Source organism: Pogona vitticeps, chromosome 3 (assembly GCF_051106095.1).
Source record: "Pogona vitticeps strain Pit_001003342236 chromosome 3, PviZW2.1, whole genome shotgun sequence".
Classification (NCBI taxonomy): Eukaryota; Metazoa; Chordata; class Lepidosauria; order Squamata; family Agamidae; genus Pogona; species Pogona vitticeps.
This window is the reverse complement of record NC_135785.1, coordinates 166,783,329-166,808,534: the sequence shown is the minus strand read 5'-3', so window position 1 is coordinate 166,808,534 and position 25,206 is coordinate 166,783,329. Positions and strand designations below refer to the sequence as shown.

The 25,206-nt window shown below is 40.3% G+C and overlaps 1 protein-coding gene and 1 long non-coding RNA gene across 15 annotated transcripts in view; one reads left to right on the top strand and one right to left on the bottom strand.

Annotated features, from left to right (window-relative positions):
• MCF2L (MCF.2 cell line derived transforming sequence like) overlaps nt 1-25,206 on the bottom strand; it is a 165,355-nt gene that overhangs the window by 25,929 nt on the left and 114,220 nt on the right. For 12 of the 14 annotated variants that reach the window (XM_072994596.2, XM_072994598.2, XM_072994602.2 and 9 more), the window contains 13 exons: nt 20,879-20,969; nt 15,014-15,133; nt 12,653-12,769; nt 12,029-12,178; nt 10,004-10,128; nt 5,400-5,514; nt 4,624-4,743; nt 4,277-4,468; nt 3,299-3,490; nt 2,863-3,022; nt 2,665-2,744; nt 1,525-1,601; nt 845-911 (listed from right to left, as the gene is read on the bottom strand). In XM_072994596.2, the coding sequence (XP_072850697.2) occupies nt 845-911; nt 1,525-1,601; nt 2,665-2,744; nt 2,863-3,022; nt 3,299-3,490; nt 4,277-4,468; nt 4,624-4,743; nt 5,400-5,514; nt 10,004-10,128; nt 12,029-12,178; nt 12,653-12,769; nt 15,014-15,133; nt 20,879-20,969 (1,606 nt within the window). Of the gene's footprint in view, nt 1-844; nt 912-1,524; nt 1,602-2,664; nt 2,745-2,862; nt 3,023-3,298; nt 3,491-4,276; nt 4,469-4,623; nt 4,744-5,399; nt 5,515-10,003; nt 10,129-12,028; nt 12,179-12,652; nt 12,770-15,013; nt 15,134-20,878; nt 20,970-21,272; nt 22,009-25,206 lie in introns of those variants that run through there. The other 2 variants (XM_072994604.2, XM_078391445.1) reach the window with 1 other exon arrangement.
• LOC144588493 (uncharacterized) lies at nt 6,953-7,847 on the top strand. The gene is made up of 2 exons (XR_013544087.1): nt 6,953-7,211; nt 7,707-7,847. It is a non-coding gene; the product is annotated as an uncharacterized LOC144588493 (long non-coding RNA).

The following is a 25,206-nucleotide window of genomic DNA, read 5'->3' as shown; positions in this document are numbered from 1 at the left end:
CCACACGCGATGGGATGACCTAAAGAAAACCCAATACCTCTTGAATGGTACTAACAAGGAAGTTACTGTATCAACTGCTCAATATGTTCACGCCATTATTCAGAGACGTCGCAACATGCCCTCTCTAAAATGAGGGGCTTAACGCTGTTTTTCTCTGCACCCCACTCGCAGGCAACGAACCCTGTATGCGTATTTTACTGTATTTATTTTGCGGCTCCTTCTGCTGTATGCCAATAAAGGTTTATTATTATTATTATTATTATTATTATATGGGAGCTACAGTGCAACAACTTCTTTAATACACAGAACCTAGAGATGAGCCAAATATGGAACAGGGTTTTTTTCACAAAGGAGCTGATCTTCCTAAGGCTGCCCTCCTCATTTTCGTGATCTTTGGTAGGGCAACCGAACAGCAGTGCCAACACTTGCTTGAATTAGCTGTGTTTTGCAGAACACAACTCACCCCTGCTTCATCAAGAGAAGAAAAATTGGGCTTCTTCTATTGAGATGCAGTGCAGACCACCTCAAAATGGCACCAAAAACCAAAAATATAAGAGAATATAAAGTCATACATAGAGCTGGACAAGACAAATGGTTTGCTAAGGGCTTATGGGGAGCACTGTCACATTAGAAAGGCCATTCTTTCTAGGGGAGAGCAGCTGTTTCACAGAACACATTTTATATATCTGAAGATATTTGGCTCAGACCTCATACTGTTAATTGTAGACATACAACATTACCTAGAGTCTAGACTGTATGGGTCTGCACTAGATTCATATGTAAATAAATGAACAGGTATGTAAATAAGGCCATTATAGCACTGCTACAGAGTTAAAATACCTACTTCAAGAACACACAGAAGTTCTTCCACATAAGCTCGTTCAGTTTCAAGAAGTTCATTAATAACATGTCTGTGAAACATAAGGCACATATCAGGCAAGAAGTGCTTGTTCAAATTTGAAAAGCTTCACTTTCTTAAATGATTTAACACTGGAAATCAAAATCAAGTTTCTGAGATAGATTCTGTAGAAATCATGAAATTTCTGATATAGATTATGTAGCAAATATTCAGAAATATGTATTTTAGCAAATTTATTATCACTGAAGTCAAACAATACGGCATAAAACGGGTATTGCCCAATCACACATGAATGGATATAGGAAGGTAGCCCAGAGTGATTAGAATTAAGTAATAATTCTACAGATTATCAGTTTTTAACTCATTTGAATTGCACACTAACAATGCTTTCCACCTCTCTGGTGAATTGATTTCAACGGCTGCACAGTTATGTACCATATAACTTTTAGAGGTAACTTATATAACTTGAGAAATCTCCATAAATTTTATGTTACATCCTCAGTGCAATAAATAATGTCTACCAAGAATCCTTTACTTGTAGCATTTACAGTACTTCCAAAAGTTATTCTGTCTGCATAACACTGCAACAAGACTTCAGCCAATATCAGCCTCTGTAGAGATGGTAGCTCTGTGACATAATTGTTTTGGAGTGAAGTTGGACTCACTTCCGTAAGACAGCCAGGTTTTCTTCATCATCCATCACAGAGCCACCTCTAGTTTGATGGATTTCATTCATTTCACTCTAAAAGGGGAGAAGTGGAGTTAACATTATTACATAAAGAGCCAAATACAGAGCTGAACTCAAAACTTTTACTTCAGCCCTGCTATGCTAGCGTGATGGCTATTTTTCCACCACAAAATCTAGATAGCTGTGGGTAGAGTATCCAACAAAAGGCCCATGGTCAATATTTCTATGCTTAGTATTTCTTCTCATATTACCGTCCTCCCCACCTTCTATAAAGTCCACTCTTCATGAGTTTTCTCTGCTGTGGCAATCCATAGATGTATGCTAATGGGGTAAATACGGTTTGGGAATTACACTGACAGAAATCTCTCCTCCACAAAACAAATAAAAAAAAAATCCAAAGCAGTGCTGCATTTCAGAAGAAGGGAAAGCAGAGAAAACCTTAAATACCCTCCAGTCACTTTCCCTGCTTTTTTGCTGGGAAACACTTTGGAAGGGAGGAACATATATCAGGCTAATGTTATACAACTATACTGGTGGATGAAACCATGGTTCAGCAATCACCTGCAGCACAGAACACAGCTCTAAAATGCAACTTCGCATTTTTAATTATGTGTAAGACCATTCTTTTAAAGCCAGGAACTTTTGTGAATGAGAGAGAGTATCAAAGAAGGAATTTGGAATATGTAGGTGATGCTTCAAGCATTAAAAATATATAACAAATAGAAGCAATTGAGGTATTCCTAATATTATTAGATACTTGCCAGTTCTTTCAAATCAGGTATTCACTTACGTATCATGATCTGGGACAGCAAAAATGGCCGCCGTATGGAGGATTTTCACTTTAAGGTAGGTTTTAAGCCCATAGGAACGCATTGAAAGGGTTTCAATGCATTCCTATGGGCTTTTTAAAATCGCATAGCGATGAAATCGCTTTGCAGCGATTTTTGCTGCACCAATTATCGTCGCTATGTGAGGCACCACTGTATAGAGTTTGAAATCCACTACAGAAATGTCATGACCTTTGTCCGGAAGTGTGTTTTCCAGGAAGAGAGTATGAACAAGTTAATGTTTTAACAGTTATGGGCACACGAATAGCTACACCCATGCACCCACGTACCTTTATCCTTCTGAAATTTAGTCTCCGGACCATAAGACCATTGTCTGGGCTTGATGGATCTTCAGAATCTCTTTGGAGCCCTAGTATATGAAATGGAATGAAGCCACTGAAACAGGAGCCTGTCTCAGATTAAGTGAGGAAAACCATCCCCCCACCCCCACCCCCCACCAGGTCATGGCAACCCAGTTACTTGCTTACCTGGGGAAGGACAAGGGGATTTTAGAGAGACCTCTGGCCTAGGTGCCACTGGTTGAACTGGACGAGTCTGCTTAGCTGCCAATTTCTTAAGGCTGACTCGCCTCTTTTGAAACATTTCTTCCATACTTTCCTGCTTCTGATAAACTTTCTGTATGTGTTTCTGTAGAACCCAGAATTCAAACATTAGCATCATCCTATTTAAACCATGGCAATCATATAAGCCAACAACTCAATAATGCCCATTTCATAGTTCGCTCCATTTTAAAAATGTTTTTATTGGAAAATTAGAAAATGAATGGCAAAAATTATATGACCATAGTAAACACTTCCAATTTGGAAATTTTCATTTTGTTATTTGTACATGCACTTGTGTAAGCCTGTATTCATGATTATCAAAGTTCAATGTGACATGCTGGTATCAAAATATTAAGATTACCATTAATTCCTCACTAAGGATAGCTTCATATTCTTTGTACAAGTAATGTGGCTCCTTGAGTCTGTTTTCTCCATCATTATCCAAAAATTTCTCAATCTCCTGTAAAGCTGCTTCTGCGCCATCCTGGGTCTGGCACTTGTCTACAGGCTGTGAAGCCAGCAGGTAAATTCCTTCATCACACCACCTCATGGACTACAAAACATGCAAAGGAAGCAGGAAGAACACACACCAGTAAACATCCTTAATTGAAAAGATGTCACAATAAATTGAAAATTATAGCACTGAGAAACCACATGGTTTGCAGTTTATCTGCATTCCCCACGAAGCCTTGTCTCCTGATCCCGCAGCAATTTGATGACCTGGAATCCTCCCCAATCAGCAGCCTCATAAAAATATAACCAAAGAGTTTGAAGTTCACTCACTTTTCATTTATCAAACAGTGCCCTAAATATGTAAAAACCATGGTCACCAACCATGGATAGACTTGAATTGCAGACCTTCCAAGAGCTGACCTACTCTGTCTTTTTATAAACCACATCAATTTGGGAACATAGTAACTTTACCTATTTTGCTCCATCCACTCACCTACGACTGATTCCTGCTCTTTCGTGTCCCTATCGAGCTTCTCCTTCCTGTCAATAGGATACTGACTGTGCCACAATGCATCTCCAGGGGCAGTTCACAGACTGGTTCCCTGTTGCAACCATTCTTTCTTCTACAAAGCTTCCTTTTGCTTTCCAGACTGACTTCTTGTCCCCAGTCATTGTCTGCCTCACTTTCTGCTCTTCCCATTATACCATTTCAATTGCCTTCTAGGAAACCATCCGATCCTGATCTGTCTCACTTTTTGGTAAGGCACTCTGGCCCATTAGCGTAGAAGGGAGCCCTGGTTTCCTCTGTCCTCAGCAGTGACTCTTACAGATAGGCTGTTATCTGCACTATTATCAGCAAATCGGAGAGGAGTAAGGTGAAGTTTACCTTTTCCAGTCGTCTGTGTAAGTCAAAGGAGTGGTTGAGGAAAGTCCTTATTTTATTTGTTTCAGCAGTAATTGTGTCACAGTGATGCTGGAGTTCATTGCACTTTGGTAGAATGGAATCCACTGCATAATGGTTATTCTGTTTAAACTCATCACCTGTAGAAATTAGCATCCTTGCCTTCTTCAGAACGTCCTACAGAAATTCATGTCAGGAAAAGAAACACCAGAATATTAACTCTTTAGAAAAACAGTTTGTTGCAAAATATAGATGAGTTCTATACACCAATGAGGTGGTATATAAATGTAATAAATAAATAAATAAATAATGGAGAAGCTTCGAATCTTTACATGTGATTTTTCTTCAAAGCTGACGAGGTCTTTTAGAATGTGCTCCACATGTGAACAGCTGTTTCCTACTTCTGTGAAATGAGATAATCTTTCAGACACAATATCTAGAGCTGCTTTGACCTGAAATGACAGAGAGATACATATCAATGAAAACCTGAAAGAGTATCCCGTCTTTGAAAGAACAGGGCTTATCTCAGTCCTTTGATTAATCAAGCCTCATGCACTGCAATGGGATATTTTAGTCCCCAGAGTCAAATTTTGTTGCAGAATCCACATAGAAGTAGACCTGCAATGTATACATTGTACTGAATTTTAAGCTCATACTGAAACAAATGTCTTAATTTTTAATGTATCACAGTATTTTGACTTTGTTTTTCCCTGCTCTTTTTTCTTTTTAATTTTGCCAGCCATTCTAAACCAATGTTGGGAAGCTTTGGTTCTTTTATTTTAACAGTCTTCAGATTTTTGAGCCCTCATTCATAAGCTTTTAGTGGCATTTCATCAATATTAATTAAATATATTACACAATTGGGCACACAGTTCACTCTGCTGATGAAAGAAATACTTTACAGATAACCAGAAATGTAACTAATAAATTTATCCCACAGAACAACTTAAGGAGTACATTTAAAGCAAATTAGAAAGGACAGAAAAATCAAAGGAAGAACAAAGTAACAAAACACTGCAAGCATTACTGAGTGCTGATTCTGATTTGTACTGAAGCTAACTAGACTAAGATACATACATATATACGAATATATATTTCATGTCATCACCTCTCTGAAATCCAGTTCAAAATGTCTAAGTTGTAAGCACTGCTCCAGCTTCTGTTGGTGTTTAGACCAAAAATCATCAAAGGCTGTTTCTGTTTCATCTAGTTGAGTGAGAAGCCTTTTTTAAAAAAGAAAAAAATAAGAATAAGCATAGCCCTCTCCAGAATATTGTATTTGGCTCTCCAAATTTTACTGGATTACAAACAACTCCCATCATTCTTCACCATTTGGGTTATGCTGGCTAAGGCTGAGTGGAGCTGCAGATCAACACTAGGGGGACCATGTATTTCTCATTCCTGTTAGAACAGAATGGTCTTCTTTATTTGGGAATCAAAGCCAATCATTAATGAACAAAGTGTTGTGTACAACAATATTTATCCAAATCAATTAGAAGCATAAGGATGGGTAGCACTCCAGTGTAGCAGGTCATAACTTATACAATCACCACAGTCCTGGTATTAGTTCGGGGACTTTCAACACAGGACTGGGTAGTATTATGGTGACCTCAGACATACCCAGTGGTCCTCACAAACGTTTTCGGCAGCACCTCATTTCTACAATGATTGTTTAAAACTTAGTTTTAAAGCTCCTATGACTGCAGAGCAAACTGCCTGGGTTCCAGCCACACACCATCTTCTTTTCTTTTTCTATAATGCCTCTACATTCAGAAAAATTCCCAGAGAGAGAAGGTAGTGGAAGTACTTCACTGTAGCATATAGGGCAGTGATGGTGAACTTTTTTGAGCCCGAGTGCCCAAACTGCAATACAAAATCAACTTATTTATTTCAAAGTGCCAATACTGCAATTAAAACCTGAATGCTGAGGTTTTAGTTTAGAAAAAAAAACTGTTCCTGCACTGCAAGGGTTAAATGCTTGTTTCCTCCCCCCCATGGGCGGTATTAACAAATAAATACTTACTGGTGGGGCAAATCTGCCTTCCAGTGGGAGGGAGCTCCAAAGGCTGGGAGAGTCTTTGAAACACAGCTGCATCTTTGATAGTGCAGGGATGATGTTAAAATACTTGTATGTGTTTCAAAAACTTAAGTTGTTTTCTTAATGGGCTCCTTATAATATCTTTTTCATGGCAAGGAAAAAATGTCCAAAAAGAGGCACACACACACACAAAAAGGTCAAAGGCTTTATTGTGGGACTGTACCCATCCTTATTTATTTATTACTTTAATTCCCCCCCCCCCTCAGATCAGGGCTTAGGAAAGTTCCTTTTGGTGGAAATGCTTTAAGATAACTTTTTGAAGCACCAGCCTAGAATACTGTCAGAAGGCCAACAGGGGGAGATTTAACAATCAGAGGGAGTGGTGACAGGGGATACATTAATAGGCCACAAATAAAAAAATCATGCAAAATGCAAGCTTTTGTGGATGAATCACATGATCAGAGGGACTGTTGACATCATCTTCAGGACTCAGCCAATCCCGAAAGTGCTGCTGCTGCTGCCTTGGGAACCCAACCCCTTTTCTCCTGGGTCTTTGTGACCTCACAGGGGCACCACCTCTCTGCTGGCAGATAAAAGGGGCTTGCTGGGCAGGGCAGGAGACCAGAAGGGAGGCCAGTGGCCAGAGGGCAGTCGGACAGAGAGAGTAGCAGTAGCTGCAGGGGACTCAGTCCTTCTGCCCAAGGCAAATACTCTTGCAAAAGCAGAGGAACTTGCTAAGTGGGCTTGCGAGTTAACAGCTCGAGGCTGGCGGAAATCCGTGGTTTCATTCTGGCTGATGTTGGCGATGGATGTTGGCAGGCAGAAGCTGGTGGAATCTCCCTGCGGAAGCTGGCTGAGGCTGCAAGGCAGAGGCCGGCAGAGGTTGGTGGATAAAGTCGGGGGACGTTATCCTCCTGAAACCAGCTGGCAGAAGCTTGGTGGATATCAGTGGATGGAAGTCCGGGCATGTGTGTGAAGTGGAGTGAAGGTGTGTGTATTGGGGGGTGGCTGGTGTGTGTGTGTGGGTGTGTGTGTGTGTGTGTGGGTGTGGGTGTGTGGGTGGGTGTGGGTGTGGGTGTGGAGAGAGAGAGAGAGAGAGAGAGAGAGAGAGAGAGAATGGGCGGGCTGGCATTCTGGGGGGATGTCGCCGGGGCATGTGTGTGACCCAAGCATTTGGGAGCTGGCGGAGGCTGGCTTCAGAAGCGGAGTGGAAGAGATGAATGGTTGGATATTCCTGGTTGAAGCCAGTGGATGTTGGCAGGTGGAATTTCATGATGAAGTGGCCAGAACATTGGTCAGTGGATATGCCTGGATTGAAGCCAGTTGATGGCAGTGGGCGAGCTCACCCCTTAGTTATTTTTTCTATTTCTCTTGCAGGGCCCGATGCATCCTCTACCCCAGGGGGATGTGTGAGGGACCAGAAGGCAAGCGTCCTGCTGGAGCTGAACCAGGCCATTGTCTCCGCTGAGAATACCCATTTAGTCTCTTTTCCAAAACCAATAAAAGAATTTTCTGGAATGGTTTTGAAGTGTTGTTTTGTTTGTCACGGGCTGTCACGGGATTATCTTCCCCATCCCCTCATTATATCTGGGGCCCAATGCTGGGGTGGGTCTTTGTGAAGTCATGGTGTGGGGACCTGTGATGTCACAGGAATTGGGAACATAATATTTCTCCATACATATGCGAGGGAGTGAGCTAGGCATTGTGGGTTCCCTGTCTGAGCTCCTAAGCAAGTATATTATGTGTCGTGTTGGACAGACACAGGAAGCCAGTGAGCCCTGGTGCCATTTGGAGAGGGTTGGAGTTGGGTGCCCAAACACTATGGCCACCCCATAACAATAAACGAGACTCGTTCCTTCTCTTCCACCACGGCTCCTCACATTTGCTTGCCTGGCCTGGAGATTCAGAGGAGCTCAGCCATTTCCTGGCACAGCAGCTCAGACCTGGCAAGCCTCATCTTCATCATCAACACCATGAGCACTCCATGGACATCTCCTTGCAGAGTACAGGTGGGGAGAAAATATGCCCCTTCAAAGAAGCTTCCAGTCCAACCTCTCACACCAGTGCCACAACCAAGGAAATGGAGATAAGCAATGATTTGGAGATGAGTGTACTTTAAAATCCATGTGGATTTATGCCATGGATAGATGGCAAAAATACACTGGTACTGCAAAATCTGCTGCTTGAGGGCAGTGGCTCCCTCTGAGTGCCTAGTCCAGTGATGGTGAACCTTTTTTGAGCTCAAGTGCCCAAACTGCAAAATAACATCAACTTATTTATTTCAAAGTGACAATACTGCAATTAAAAGCTGAATGCTGAAGTTTTAGTTTGGAAAAAACAACTGCTGTACTGCAAGGGTTAAATGCTTGTCTCCCCCCCCCCCCCCGTGGGCAGTATTAACAAATAAATACTTACTGGTCCTCCAATCCCCCATTGGGCTAGACCAGTAATGTTCGCCATTGCACCCCTCCGCTAGACCACTGCACCAGCAGAGGGGAGTGCCGAAATCCAGATTTGGAGGACGGGTAAGTATTTCCCTATGGCAACTTATGGCTCATGTGCCAACAGAGAGGGCTCTGTGTGCCAACTGTGGCACGTGTGCCATAGGTTCGCAATCACTGATATAGGGGACAATCCTCTTGCTTGCTTGCTTGTCTGCCTGCCTCCTGCCTGGTAATTTCGGGGGAAAGTCTTTACAGGCTGGTGGAGTGGGAATGGGTTTAGCAGAGTGACTGGGGAGGAGGGCTAAAGGAACCGGACTAGAGAAGATGAATGAATGGGGTTTACATCTGAGACTCAAGACTTCTCCTATCCTGTTTGGATTCTTATTCTTAGTTAAGAGGTGTTTTAAAAATCACCACACATTCCCACCTTGTGGAAATAAGTATTTCACAGTTATCTTGCATATCATGAGAAACTACATTATGTTTATGCAGCCTCCCACTCCATGGGTTTTTTTTTTTTGGTGGAGTGCCCATGGTTCTGTCCCAAAATACAGACATTCCCACTGGTTCCAAAAAAAGTTAGTGTCCCCTTATTTTGGACAATCTTGAAGCAGAACACAGAAAACCAAGCTGTCTATGGATGCTAAGAGCAGCTTCCTTATCTTCACTTTTGAGAAACACAAACCTGCTCTTGGTTTGCCATCTATGACTGGAATTGTCACATTGGATGTGGATTCCAGCTTGTAGGGTAAGCTTTTTAGTAAAGTTTTTCAGGCGATGTCAATCCTGCCTGATGGATGAAGCCTAGGATCCCCTTTGCAAGACAAGTTGCACTGGTAAGATTCTGAGATCCCACTAACAATCCAGTGAAAATACTGGTATAGTTCCTGGGTCAGCATCCTTTTAATCTGCCAGACAGCTCACTGTTTTCAAGATGCCACACAGCCACAAACCTTATTTTTGAGTCTGTGAAACAGCTGTAAACTGCTTGTTGTTTGCTCTGTTCAGCAGAAACAACATGGCTGACTGGATGAAAACCGTCATCTTGCTATGGGATCCTTTTTCAGGCTTTAACACCCCAGCCTCCCCGCCCCCATGGGCATGCAACATCTCACCTTTTAGTTGTACACAAGACTGTTGTTTAGAGAAGAATGGGCATGCAACAGACACAGGCAATTTTAGAAACTGTAGACAAGAAATATTATGTAGTGAACAATAGATTTACTTCACCTTTCAACAGTATTTTGATTTTCCATTTGATCTGGATTCAGCTTAGACTCTGGGTTTTCAAGAACTGGTTTCCTAATACTGTGGAGAATATCACGGCCTTGCCTTAATGATATCCTTAGATCCTCCTGTGGACAAATTAGAAGGCCACTTTGAGCTGTGCTTCATACATACAATTCAGTTCAGAAAGACTGTACCATATTTTTTTTTTTTTGAAAAATGAGAGCAGAGAAAAGTAGTATAGAAAATTGTTTTCTCAATGACTGGAAAACCATCTCACTAAAAGGCATGCACACAACACACATATGATCCTACAAGACACTGAATGCACCCCATGGGTGTCCAAACCTCCTTGTCCGCCCACATCAACTTTCACATCACTTTATAGGGAAAAGAGTAGTGTGTCCCAAGGTCAGTAACGCAGCAGATGGAGAGAAGGGTTCTCAAGAGCCCTTCATACATATTCTAGTGAGTAATAGCAATCTGTTTGAGGACTCCTAGAGAAAGGAATAGGGGTTTTTCTTTCTGCCCTCTCCTGTGGACTGGCATTTATAAATCACTCCCTCTTTTGCTGGTGAATGTGAGCACATCTGCTGTATGGAGAGAGAAGTATCTTTGTGTCTTCCCAATAAGGAAGTAAGATGGCTGGGGTATGTGTGAACATGTATACATCTGTATGTGGTCCTTAATGCTCAACCAGCATCTCATATTAAATTCATAGCTAAAATGGTGTATACTACTGTACTTAGGATTTAGTTATTGGATGAAAGCCCCTTAAACCTCACTGTCCACTCCCTGGTAGCCTTTGAGAGAGGGTTCATTCAATTAAAAAAATGCTGAAAAGGAAAATGCTCGAGCATTGAAGTAACCAACAATACATTTCTTAGAAGCATAATATCTAACAAGCATAATGTGTTTTAGTAGAATTGCTTAGAAGTCTGCAGTAACTTGGTATCTGAAACAATGAAATATTGTTTAAAGTCAAAATCTACTTTTTCTAGTTATGACAAACTGAATGAAAAATTTGATTTTCAAAGAGTTGCTGTCACCTTAAAGAGAGAGATTCCTTAGATAAGTTTTCCCAATAAATACTTCATACAATGGGACAGGTTAGAGTTTATTTTGTGGTAACAAGAAAGAACAACCTATTGCAAAAATCCTGTCCCTGCCGGGGAAGATTAGAGGAATGTTTGTGCATTTTTCACTCAAAACTTTTGCAGTCTTTGTAAAATACATGTATGTTGCCACAAAAAGTTTTTTTTTGGGGGGGCGAAATATAAGATTTTTTGTGCAAAGTCTTTCTTTTTTCGGTAATGTTACTGTTGATAAAAAGAAGTGCTGGCCATTTTGTTCTTGAGTGCGAGTGAAAAATCTCAGTGGTTGTTACTTATTCAATGGAGTTAACTTCCTTTTTCAGCAAAGACAAGAAAATCTGAGACCATTCATCACATCCTGTAAAGAATTTCTCTGTCCAATTTCTTCCTCAAAAGTACAATTTACATGACTTTCAGGAAGCGCAGAAATGAAACAAACATATAAAAAATATTGCATTTGGCATTATAGATTTTTGAAGATAGGGGAAGGGAGCCAGACATTATTTAGTATCTGAAATCCACTACTAAGTCACAGTTAGAGTAGGTTCATTGAATCAGTGGGGATCTGGTGAGTCAACTGGTCCATAGTTTCCATTGATTCAATGGAACCAGTCTAGTTGTAAGTTATGACTGGATTTCAGACAATGCAAATAAATTATTTTAAGCTTGAAACCCTCTTTTAGTTACTATTCTATTTTAAGACAGAAGGGGAAATGCTCTTGAGGGTACCTGAATGGAGGACAATCGTGGCAGCTGCTGGCATTGTATGTTGAGGAGACACTGCAACAGAGTCTTAATGGCCCCATTGCATTTAAAAGAGATCATGTCTTCAAAGTAAAGGAGTAAGCAAAAGTAGTCTTCATTACCTTACTCAATAAAATGATCTTACATCTCACTAATTAAAGGAGTTGGACACACTGCACAACTGGCATACCTTCATTTTGACTTTGCTTTCAATATGTGCTGTAAGGAGAGACACAGTGGACTGCACATCATTGGGAAGCTCCGTTTCTGCTAGTTCAGCTCCAAAAGAACGAAGGGTCTGGGCGGTCTGTTTAACCTTGCAAGCAAAGCTCTCTATAGCCTTTAGGATTAAAAAAGGCATCACAAGAGTCAAACAACATTTGAATAGATGTCGGCAAATGCATAAAGAAGAATTAATACTTTTTAAAGATACAAGAACTGAAAATCCAACTTCAAAATTTGTAAATAGCATCAGATTCTTAATTGTATATTTTTTTTCTGGACTCTCATTGGGCTTTTTAAAACAAAAAATTATGAGTTAAAACTTTTTTCTTGTTTCATGCTCCATCTCTGGGAACAGATCACCAAAAGGGTTCGTTTTTACAATATACTGTACATTTCCAAACTCTGAAATCACCACTCCCAATTTCATTACTCATGATGTTTCATGAGTACAGTGTTAGAACTAAAATTCCTCTAGGATATTCCTCATATATGCTATTTCAAGTTGCATTTATAAGCCAATGCCATTAGCAACAGGGTATGTAACAAATAGTCCTATTGATATAAGCAGTTATGGGGGCCAATTACTCACAGTTCGATGTGTCAGCCACCTGTTGTGGCAGTAATCCAGAGTTCCCCCAAGATCCTCTGTTAGTTGTGTTCTGTCAATGTAGCTATTTAACTCAGCTAGTGAGCTCAGCATTATGATCTACAACACAGAAGCAATAGTATAAAAAGATAAAAATCAAGGTTCTTTTAGGATTTTGACTTTGCCAAGTTCTGCAATTTGTACTCATGACATTTCAATCAGGCTCTAATTTACCACATAAAAGGATGTTTCATTTTGTATATGGTAGCAGAATACAAAATAACTAAGAAGGCATAACCATGGTATCTATACAGATAAATCAGAGTGCCTTCACAGCAACTCATATAATAGATTATGTGGAGCCTTGTGGCACTGCAGTTAAACTGTAGTACCGCAGTCAAGACTCTGCTCACAACTTGAGTCTGATCCTGGCAGGCTCAAGATTGACTTAGCTTTCCATCCTTCCAAGGTCAGTAAATAGAATACTCAGCTCACTGGGGTGGCAATGTGTAGCCTGCAAAATTAAATTGTACACTGCTTAGAGGGTGCTTCAAGTACTGTGGGGCAGTATATATGGGGCACTTTGCTCGCTTTTAGATTATTTCCACCAAATATTCAGTATGATGTATTACAATATATGACATTTATGGTTTATGAGGGGCTGACAATGGATATTTTGTACTATTTTGCTATTTTTATCGAGGAGCAACCAAAGACAGAGGGGAGCCCTGATGACCTTGGGTAGAAGCTGCTTATATACTGCCCCACAGTGATTAAAACTTGCTACAGGCATCATTTAAGGACTATGTTCTGATGAATGCCAGCAATTCATATGTCCCCAAGACTGTTCCAGTTCCTTATACAGGCACAGCCCCTAATGATCATGTGAAAATGCCCAACTGCCTTGCTTATCTGTGAATCTCTCTCATCCCAGTGTTCAGTGATGAGGAGGCTGGTGGCCTGTGGACTGTGAGAGAGCATTTTAACTGTGGTGAGTCTCAAATGCTGCTCTCCAGAGAGGCTGGTCTTGCATTTTATTGTTTTCACTTTTAAGGTGAAATGTCTATGACATTCTACTCAGTTCACAGAATAAATGGTTGGTGTTATGCTTTTAAAAACGTTTCCCAATTACTTTTTAAAGTGGCTTTTCAGTGGTTTTAATTACATGCTCATTTAATATGCAAATGTATTCATTTCTCTTTTAATATTACAGTGGTGCCTCGCAAGATGAATTTAATTTGTTCCGCGGTTAATGATGTCTTGGGAAAAATTCGTCTTGCGAAACGCGTTTTCCCATAGGAATGCACTGAAAACTAATTAATGTGTTCCTATGGGCAAAAAAAGTCAAATCTGGTTTACAAATGGGTTTTTAAAGTGCTCTTTAAAGCCATACATATTGTGCAGATGATTGTAAAAATTTAAGTCAAAAAACTTTTTAAACATCAAAGAAAAACATTTAAAAACCAGCAAACATGAGGCAGGAACAAAAAACAGAAAATATTTGTCTTAAGAATTACACTTAAATCCACATTTTGAAAGAGTGCCTTTGAAAATAAGCTGCTTTTAATTTACATGTTCAAAGCTATGCATGGATGTAACCACCTTGTTTCATGTAAGGAAATATTCATTTTGTATTTAATTGAATCTGATGGGCCATCAAACAGGGAGAGATCTCCCAGCAATCCCTAGAACCAATGACAATGTATTTCGGCTGTAGTGAAGGTCAGTGACCACAGATGAATGTAGACACATTTTAAAGGGTAAGAAAAAGAGCCCAAGGATTACTCAAGATATAAATTTTGTCAGGGTGAGAAAATGAATAGCAATGGATGGATATGGATGTCCTATTTTGCAATAGTAACCTGCCACAATGACATGCAAACATAATGGGAGTTATAGCAAGAATTCAATGGCAAGAATGATTTTAATCATTGATTCACAACTTTTCAAAAATTAAAATGATGCATTCCCTTTATGTGTCTAGTGCACAGAAAGCTAACTCTATGTGGTAATGGGTCCACTGCAGTAATTTACCATTTTATAATTAATCACTTATAGAGTATGCTTTTCAGTTTTTGTGTTCTGACAACACATTATTTGCTATCAAGCATCTAATTTCAAAAGTGATAACTCTGTACTTTAAAATACGTATGCATCATTACATATTTTAAAGCAAATGCTTGGCTGAAAATACCAATTCATTTACTACTCATGTTAAAATACAAACATTACACATGCAGGAAACGTGTACTGAGAAGCACAATATTAAAATTAAGAATGACTTCTTATTGTTCTAGTATGTTTGGTATTTTGCCTAAAGAAAGTCACAGATCATGAATTTAAGAAAATAAACAAAGCACTAACCGGTAGCTTCATCTTATACTCATCTTTACTGAATCTGAATGCAAAGTCAAACAGAGTTCTTTGTAAGAATGCTGTTGGACGCAACAGCAGAACTAGCTGCAAGTTTCCTGGAAACGATGCCTGCAAATATAATCAAATAGGCCTGTCATACTAAAATTAATCAATATACTGAAATGTTTAGAAACAGTTATCAGTAATTCATTAAAAACCAACGTCATCTAAAAATGTTCACATTCTTCACATTCTTGGATCAAAAAGATTAGAACCAAAATATAGCTTCTAAATATATAGCTTATTAATGGCTTATAGCTGCTTATATTCTTTAGTCTTCTATAGGGCATAAGAAATGGTTGAAATTACAGCCTGTTACTTTAGACATCACATCAAACCACAGCTGGCACAAACCGTGGTTTGTAAAACCACTTCAGTTCTCGTTATGATTTCCAAGCCTGGGTCATAATCCAATCAATCACAAACTTCAGATCACCAAAGAACTGTTAAGTTTCCTTAATTTTAACAAGGTGCAAAATCCAAATCAAGCTATTATTTCACGGCTAGGTTTGCACACCATGCCAAGCTGGGACTGTGGATGAAAAAAAAAAATGCTCATTTCCAGTTCCAGCTGTTTTGATTTTCAAGTGGAGTGGCGAAACAAATAATAGACCTTTAGTCCACAGTTTGTTTCTTGTGATTTCTGAATGAAGCAGCAGCCAGCTCTTTGGCTTGTTTCTAACAAGCCAGAGAAAGAATCCACAACTTGTTATAACTATGTTTCAAGGTTTGTAGCAGCGGTACTGTACTGATCTTACAAGAAAACACATCACACATTGGCATTTCTGGTTTGCTTAGCCACAGGACCTGGAAAGCAGGAGCCAGAATGCTTGCTTGTCCTCAAGAGGTCAGGTTTCCCACTGAGCCCTTGCTTCCCTCGACATCTGAAGGAACCCAATAACAGCATTTTTTTTTTACTTTTACTGATACAGTACTTGTAAACAAGGAGCACACTGACAATATGTGAAAATATTAGAATTCTACTGGAGGTTTAAGTGGCTTGCTAAAGCTAATTGTGGCTAATTTATGTGGTACTACACACGTACCTACCTGGCCACACACTGTGCCCTGGCATGTTTTTAGTTAGCTATAATTAGCCATGACAAGCTATGCTAACCTTACGCAAACATCACTGTGATGCAGTTTGTTTTAATTTTTTTTAGTAACTTTCCCAATACAATAAAATAGAATGTTTTTGCTTTTCCTTCTGTTACATATTTCTGTGGTTCATCATGACTTCAAATTTTCATTTACATGATAGGATACATAAACATCATGGATGCCAGAATGAATTATGTCCAGTTTGTCTGTCAGAGAAGGAAGGAGAAGATGATTTTTATTTAATTCTGCTACACACTCAGGGGAGGGGTGGGGGCTGGTGTGGCTCCCAGTAGGCCCCAAACATGGTAAATTGCTACTTGTGAGGCACTGAAATTGCTCACAAGTACTCTACAATCATCACAAAATTCAGACGGAACAAGCAAACTGTTGCCTTGTGCATGCTCCTAGGGGGGGAAAAAAGAGTGCTACAGTAAAGGACGACTGGTCATATTGCACCTCCCATCTCCCAAGGCAAAGAGACACTGCACAGGGGACAGGTAAGAAGACTGAACAATTCTTCTGCCATCTGTTATGCATTCCCTTCTGTATAGAGAATGCATGGTGGCTTCATAAGAACTGAACTTTAGGAGATCAAAATGCAGGGCTGGACAGCTCTTAAATCATCACAGGAGACTGTGCTGGGCAGGTGATGGTGGGATGTGCAGGAGGACCCAAGGTCTGCGTCAGTGGTACTCCTTGTGGGCACTGTTTCACAATATCCTTTTATCTTTCTCTCTCTCTCTCCCAGCATCCTAGTCACATGGATTCCTAGCCTAGAGGGAATGGACAAGGATGGAGCCTTGGCAGTATGCCCTTTGCAGCACATGGCATCTGCCTGACTAAATGTTATAAAAGAAATGGGGGACATTCGCCCTTCCTTCCCAAGCAGAGGAGAGGAGAGTGATCGTACACTTAGAGATACTTACGAGATACATACAAAGGGGGGCAGGGATGCTTGGCGTGAACTACTGGGATGAATTTTGAAATTTGAGAAAAGGGCTGGCATCATAAGAATGGCTCCTCCCCAGCTTAGCTTGGTATGTTTAAAAGCCAAATACTGTCTCCCTCCTTCTTTTCCTTTGGCGCTCACAGGTGTCGAGGGTTTAAGATAGGTGGCTCAAAGCTGATGCTTCCCTGAGCTCTGTTCCTGTCTGAGAGCACTTTTGGGAGAACATGTTTTGCTGGTATGTATTTGATAGGCTTGTATAGTCGGTAAATGATATTTTGGATTACTTCAGTCACCAGGAAAAAAAAAAGGTTTGGTTTGAAATGTGCTGGAGGAGAGCTTTGCGGGTACCATGGACTGTCAGAAAGACAAACAAGTGGGTCCTAGAGCAAATCAAGCCTGAACTATCTCCGGAGGCAAAGGTGTTGAAACTGAAACTGTCCTACTTTGGGCATATCATGAGAAGGCAGGATTCTCTGGGGGGGGGGAAACAATAATGATGAGAAAGGCAGAACACAGGAAGAAAAGAGGAAGACCAAATATAAGATGGACTGACTCTCTAAAGGAAACCACAGGCTTGAATCTACCTACAAGAGCTGAGCAGGGCTATTGAGGGCAGGATATTTTGGAGAGCATTCATAGGGTCAACCCTAAGTCGGAAATGACTTGACGGCACATAACAACATAGTCCTTATGAGACCTGGTTTTGAGAGAAAAGCTGGTTATGACAGCAAGCTTGTTTAGTGAACCGACATCACTGGGTTTCAGTTTTCAGCATGCCTTAAATCAAAAACTCAGTACAGAACCAGATGTTAGAGAGAATTTGCTATCAGAAGCATGCCTAAAACACTTAGGTGCTCTCATTTTCAAATGATACGTTAAACTGAAGTATCTGTTCTTACCCTTAGGCCAATTAACTATTTCAGAGGAAAATCATATACAGACACATTCATAGCCCAACACATGGTAAAATGGGCCATAGTTAGGCCCAAGGTTATGTCCAATTCCTCAACTAGAACAGTGCCAGTACCATGAAAATATTTATACACAATCTCATTCTTTCTATTGCAATATTTATGTATGCTGGCTGTAGCAAGGCTCTTCTCCCTTCTACATGACCTCAAATGGCCTGTACTTCGCCTGCTTTATTGCTCTTATCTAAATTGTCTAAGATTTGTTATATCACAAATTGATGTAGCATTCCATCTAAGATCCAAGTAAGCATTAAAAGGAACAGCAGTAGCATGGTGCAGCTTAGCTTGATATCTTACGTAATGTTACTATATCTGCCAATGGACTTAAGCTATTTCAAATAGTTCCAGACATATGATTATGGTTTTGACACATCAGATTTGTGGGTTGGAGAACACTGGCCCTGGCCTTCTCATTAGCCCTGGTAACGCCTTGGAGCATTGTTGGCAGCAAAATCAAAAACCATTGACAGTCACATGAGCTACGCAAGCGCCACCAGAAAGCTCTTGCTTTTTTACAATACTTCCACAGTGCAGGTACCTCTTAGCCAGTTAGCCAAAAATATTGTCTGTGGTGTGGAATTAGTAATATAGGCAGCAGAAAGTTAACCATGTTGGGAAGATAGGAGAGAGCAGCAAAGAACCTCCTGGGGCCACATCAGCTACGTTTCCCTCTCCCAATTCCTTTGGTGGCCTGCAGGGTGGGGCAGCATCTTCATAATCACCAACTTTGGCTGTTGCTGCCACTGAACCTCTCCTCTTCCTTCCTGCCACTCAGCTGCATCCACAAGTGGGGTGGTGGTGATGTTTCTTATGTTTTTTTTTAAATATTTCAGTTCTATTTTACAACATAAAAATTGTTTAGATTGTCCCCTTGTATTCTCTAGGGGACGGAGAGGATATTTACATCACATTTATTGAACATTTCCCTAATAGTTTGGGTTGATCTAAAGCTGCTGAGGAGCAGCTAAAATGGTAGAATTATTTCCTGCATGCAATGGAAGGTATATAGGAGCTTTTTGGGGGGAAGGGGGTAAGAAAAATGTGGGAGGGGAATGAAGATGTAGCCCTCAAAAGTGCAGGGAAAGCACGGGCAGCCCTTGGACTTGTGCAAAGTTGCTTACCTCTGGGTATAAGGTAGGTTCTGGCTCACTGTAACGTGGCCACGGCATTGGCCAATCCTTGCCAACCAGGAAATGAGGTAAGCATGGCATCACCTGAGCAACTGAAACAATGCTAAGAGCAAGGCAACCTCTCTCTCTCTTTGTTCAGTTGCACCAAAGCCTGGCAAACTAAGTGGTGTTAATGACTGTGATTGGATCCTGGGAGGAGAATGTAACACAATATGGTCAAATACACTGTGCTGTCTGTCTCCCCAGCAAATGCAAACCAGGAAAGGGAGGTGTAGAAAGTGGTAGCTCAACCAGGCCAATATATTGCACAGCTTGCAAACTCAAATACCACTTATTTTTCAGCGTTATAAACCTCCAGACTGAATATACATGTTTTTCTTCACAGTACTACTAGATAAAACCTGGGGTAATTTTGCTATCTACCTTAATTTTCTTATAGCACAAAAAAGAACAAGAAACCAATATTTCCTTACTCTAGGGCAGTGGCCCCCAACCTTTCTGGGGCCACAGACTGGCTGGGGGGGAGCGAGGTTCATGCGTGGTGGCGCCGGGGGCACCCCCCGCGCGAGCATGTCACACTCATGCAGGGGTTGTCGCGAGTGCAACACGCCTTCCGCATGTGACATGCCCCCCGTGAGCGACGCCCCCCTGTGCATGTGTGCGGGGGGAGGTGGAGATCCGTATCCACGGCCCAATTCCGGCAAGCCCACAGACCGGTGCTGGGCCGCAGACCAGGGGTTGATGACCCCTGCTCTAGGAGACCGATCTCTATTTAAAATCACCCAGATTTGGAATTTTCCTCAGACAATTAAAGAAAGACTTTTTATTGCTGACAGTATATCTAGATTATTAGTCCTAGAAACAACTTCTTTCTGCAAATAGAAAAACAAAAAAAAAATGTGTTCTAATACCAATATCTGGCAACTTAAAATTTCTGTTCAATGAGTAATAGACTCTTTATTTAAAACGGGCACCTCCCAGATTGTTGTGAAACATGAGAAGCCTTGAAGATGGTTATTATTACTTTTTAGGCCAGTCTCTCCATTTTATGCAATGAAATAAAAAATAATACTCACCATTCTGCTAATGTTTTGTTTTACTCATTATAAAACCCATGCTAATTAGCCTATGCTAATAGATAACCAAAATTAGTCCCTTAAGAAGATTATTTTTAATTTTTTGGGAAAATATCAGTCATGTTTTAACTAAAACCTGCTAATTTTTTTTTACAAAGATAAATAGTCAGAAGCAAGTGATCTGGTGGATATAGCCAAATATATCTGCTCAGGTTCATCTCCATGCTCAGTTAATGTTATCTGGTAGAGCTGAAGCCCAGCCCCTTAAAATTAAAAAGATTAGATTCCCAGGATCCCAGAATTATAACGTAGAAGCTTCTATAAATGCCAGATTTAGTGTGCATTATGTTATCACTGTATTATCACAGATTATTTCAGCTTCTGTGGTCACTATACCATCTGCAGCACTTGGAATAATCATTGCACATGCTATATACTGTTGTTAAAATTGGCAGCCAACAATTATTATGTAAGGCTTCTTGATAACAAAAAAAGACTAAGCACTTTGGAAAACAACATTTTTAAAAAAGCTTTCTGATGCAGTTTATCACATGGGATTCAGAAGTCTTAATTATATAACAGCTCACCGCAATTCGAAGTATAGAAGCTTGAACGGAGCTCCATTTGTCTTGCCTCCGGTCTATGACCAGTATAAACCCAATTCCAGCATCCTGTGAACTAAGTTAGTAGACGGGAGAGAAAAAGGAAGAAGCAGTTATGGAAGATTATACAAGTGGCTCTGAAACTCATGCACAACAATTTACAGTGAGAATGATCTTTTAGTACCAACTATTAAGTCATGTATGCTCCTTAAATGCAAATGCAGTAGAAATATCATTTCCCCGTTCAAAAGAACATGACATCCTAAAAGGATGACATGCATCTTCAGCTAATGAAAACATCCATTACCCCTTTACAGACAAAGAAGGGTTTAATTAATCTGGTATACAGATGTAGGCTTCCATTTCCTTTTTGCAGTACCTTGTTTGCTGTTTTCTCTGCCACAGTGATAATCCAATCCTTTAAATAAGTGTCAGTAATATCCACGCCAGAATAGAAACCAATTTTCTTCCTTTGTTCCTCCAACAACTTCTTGCTGAGTAACAGGTTTTTATTCCATCAATATATGCACATGTGTATTTATCAATTAACTGTATGTTTAATTCCTGGCAAAACAAGCTCTTGGGATCTACAGTCCATATGTCATTTCAGTCTTGGTTATCTGGGATTTCTAGTCTTCTGCATTTTCAGGAACCAGTCTCCGAAAGATAATATAAACCCAAGAAAAAGAATTCCCTAAGATGCATACCAGAAAGGAGAGGCAAAAACCAGTGACAGTGTACAAGCAAGAATTATTGAAGGGAAAGGATCTCTGTTTTCCTGCTCTGTTCAGCTGCATGTGCTACAGTCACAGAGTACAAATAAAGAGAGGTCCACTCCTGTTTTATACAAGCCAATTGTGTAATGCCAGCAGCTGACAGCCAGCCAACTGCAATGTAATGGAAATGACAATCAGCCGTAACTCAAAATGATGTCTAATTGTTTTATATATAACAGATTATACATAGCACAATGTTGTAGCTGCAACCAAGTTAATACTAGGAAAAGATGCACATTTGAATAGGGATTTGTGTATGTTTGTCAGAGAATGTATGCATCTATGTATCAGTACATAGGCAGGCATGAAATACTTGTATTTCTGATTGCATATCATATGCTAATACAGTTGTGTTCAAAATTATTCAACCCCCACTGAAATTGAATGTTTTGGCCATTTTGACATTGATTTTGATCATTCAGTCATCTTGCTTACATTTACATGAAAGAGGCACTTGTAGGTCAGAGAAATATAACCTTAAGTTTATAATGAAATAACCACAAATGTCTTTCTGTGCTCACATCATTATTAGTTTTTATTCAACCCCCAAGTGACATTCAATCTTAGTACTTAGTACAACATCCTTTTACAGTTATAACAGCTTTTAAACGTGAACCATAGCTTGACACAAGTGTCTTGCAGCGATCTATGGGTATCTTCGCCCATTCTTCATGGGCAAAAGCCTCCAGTTCAGTCAAATTCTTAGGCTTGCGCACTGCAACTGCTTTCTTTAAGTCCCACCAGAGGTTCTCAATCGGATTTAAATCTGGTGACTGCGATGGCCACTCCAAAATGTTCCAGCCTTTCCTCTGCAACCATGCTCTAGTGGACTTGGAGGTATGCTTGGGATCATTGTCCTGTTGAAAGGTCCAACGTCTCCCAAGCCTCAGGTGTGTGACGGACTGCATCACATTTTCATCCAATATCTCCTGGTACTGAAGAGAATTCATGGTACCTTGTACACGCTGAAGCTTCCCTGTACCTGCAGAAGCAAAACAGCCCCAAAGCATTATTGACCCTCCGCCATGCTTCACAGTAGGCAAGGTGTTCTTTTCGTCATATGCCTTGTTCTTCCTCCTCCAAACATAGCATTGATCCATGGGCCCAAACAGTTCTAATTTTGTTTCATCAGTCCACAGAACACTATCCCACAACTTTTGTGGTTTGCCCACATGACTTTTGGCATACTGCAGTCGACTCTTCTTATTCTTGGGAGACAGCAAGGGGGTGCGCCTGGGGGTTCTGGCATGGAGACCTTCATTACGCAGTGTGCGCCTTATTGTCTGAGCTGAAACTTCTATACCCACATCTGACAAATCTTTTTTCAGTTCCTCAGCAGTCACACGGGGACTTTTCACCACTCTACGCTTTAGGTAGCGCACAGCAGTCGAAGTCAGCATCTTCTTTCTTCCACGACCAGGTAGCATTTCAACAGTGCCCTTTGCCTTGAATTTGTGAATGATGCTTCCTATGGTGTCTCTTGATATGTTTAACTTCTTTGCAATCTTCTTATAGCCATTGCCCTTCCTGTGAAGACAAATCACCTCTTCTCTTGTCTTTCTGGACCATTCTCTTGACTTCACCATGTTTGTAACCACACCAGTAAATGTCTAGAAGGAACTGAGTATCACAGTCATTTTAAAGCTGCCTAATTGGTGCTTATTATGCTTGATTGGTGCTCGGTGACATCCACAGGTGTTTTCAATACCTGATAGAAAACACCTGAATGAACCTCTCTTCTTCAGAGTGGTAGTCTTTAAGGGGTTGAATAATTGTGGCAATGAAGAAACCACAAAAGAAACATTTACTACTGTATTACATAAACAATTGATGTTATTTTAGTTGCATTTGGTTCTTTAAAACGTCCTTGTTGGATTTCATTCTGAATACAATTCCAAATGTACACTATAGTCCCTAAACCCCTTTACAGCTTTGGGGGTTGAATAATTTTGAACACAACTGTAAATAACTTGTAGCAGTAATCAAATAATATGGAAAGTCCACCTTCACCATCAGTGTCTAAAGTGTCTTTTGATATTTAGATTCTTCCAGGGCAAATATATGAGGATTATAAAAAGGAATAACAATTTGGATAATTAACAGGAGCATTAACTCCCCCAATAACTCATTTCTTCTTCATATTTTAAGGGCATATCTGTCTTGACAGACATATTTAATTACATGTTTAGCTCCTTATATGTGGTAACCATTAGCCTATTTCCCTGTATGTAGAAACAAATGAAAGAAGGAAAGTTTCAAATATTACTTGCTAGATGATATTGAATGAATAGCCATATTACCTAAAACATAAAATACAGCTAAGAGTTGATAGGTAAAGGTTCCCCTTGACAATTGTCCAGTCGTGTCTGAGTCTAAGGGGTGGTGATCATCCCCATTTCCAAGCCATAGAGCCAGCATTTGTCCGAAGACAGTTTCCGTGGTCACATGGTCAGCACTGTTAGACACGGAATGCTGTTACCTTCCCACCGTAGTGGTACCTATTTATCTACTCACACTTTTACATGCTTTCGAACTGCTAGATAGATAGGAGCTGGGACAAGCGACGGTAGCTCACTCCATTGCATGGATTCAAACTGTTGATCTTTTGACCTTGCAGCCCAGAGGCTTTGCAGTTTAACCCTCAGGACTACCACATCCCTCCCAAGAGTTGATATTGGAGTGTAAATAGCTCCACACAAAAAAACCCAAACCCAATCAGCATATATAGATTATTGCATGACAGCATTATATTTATTCATTTGGTTTAGATGTGATTTCAAGCTATGAATAAACTTTGAAAAACTGTAGCATTTAGGAGCTCTTCCCTCTAACAAACTGCAGAACTGGCCAATTATACTTTATGTTCCTTTTCAAATCAGGGTTGCAAACCTATCAGTAGCAAAGGAAGGTATTCATTTCTAAACAAACAGAAATAATAAAAGCACAAGCCACCCTTTGTGCTGTTGGACAAAATGGCAAAGTGACTTGATTGACACAAAAGAAAGCTATCACAGAATCCTGTCACTCATGAAGCAGCAGGATGAGGAAGCAGCCAACAAGTCTGACGGTTTTCTTGTCAACCAAAATGTCCCAATCTGAGCCATTATTCCCAAGATTCACTAACAGACCTCCTTCCTTAAGGAAAGATCACCACTTTTAACTTACGATAATTCCATGAATTAGGCATAAGAACAAACAATTATTTTAATTTAACACACTACATTTATATCCGGCTTTCATCTGCTGAACCCATGCAGCTCTCCCCTTCTGCAAATTACTTTTACCTACCATGGCCCTTGTGAGGTAGGTCAGGATGAGAGAATGATTCACTGAGGTCACTCAGTGTAAATTTGGACCCATGTTATAATAAAAAACTCGGTTACATTACACTGGCTCAAATATCAATAACGGGATCAGTTCTGTAATATAGTTGTGCCTCGACTTACGACCATAATCTGTTCCAGAAGATGGGCGTAACTCAAAATGGCCTTAAGTCGAAGCACCGTTTCCCATAGGAATGCATTGGAACACGATTAA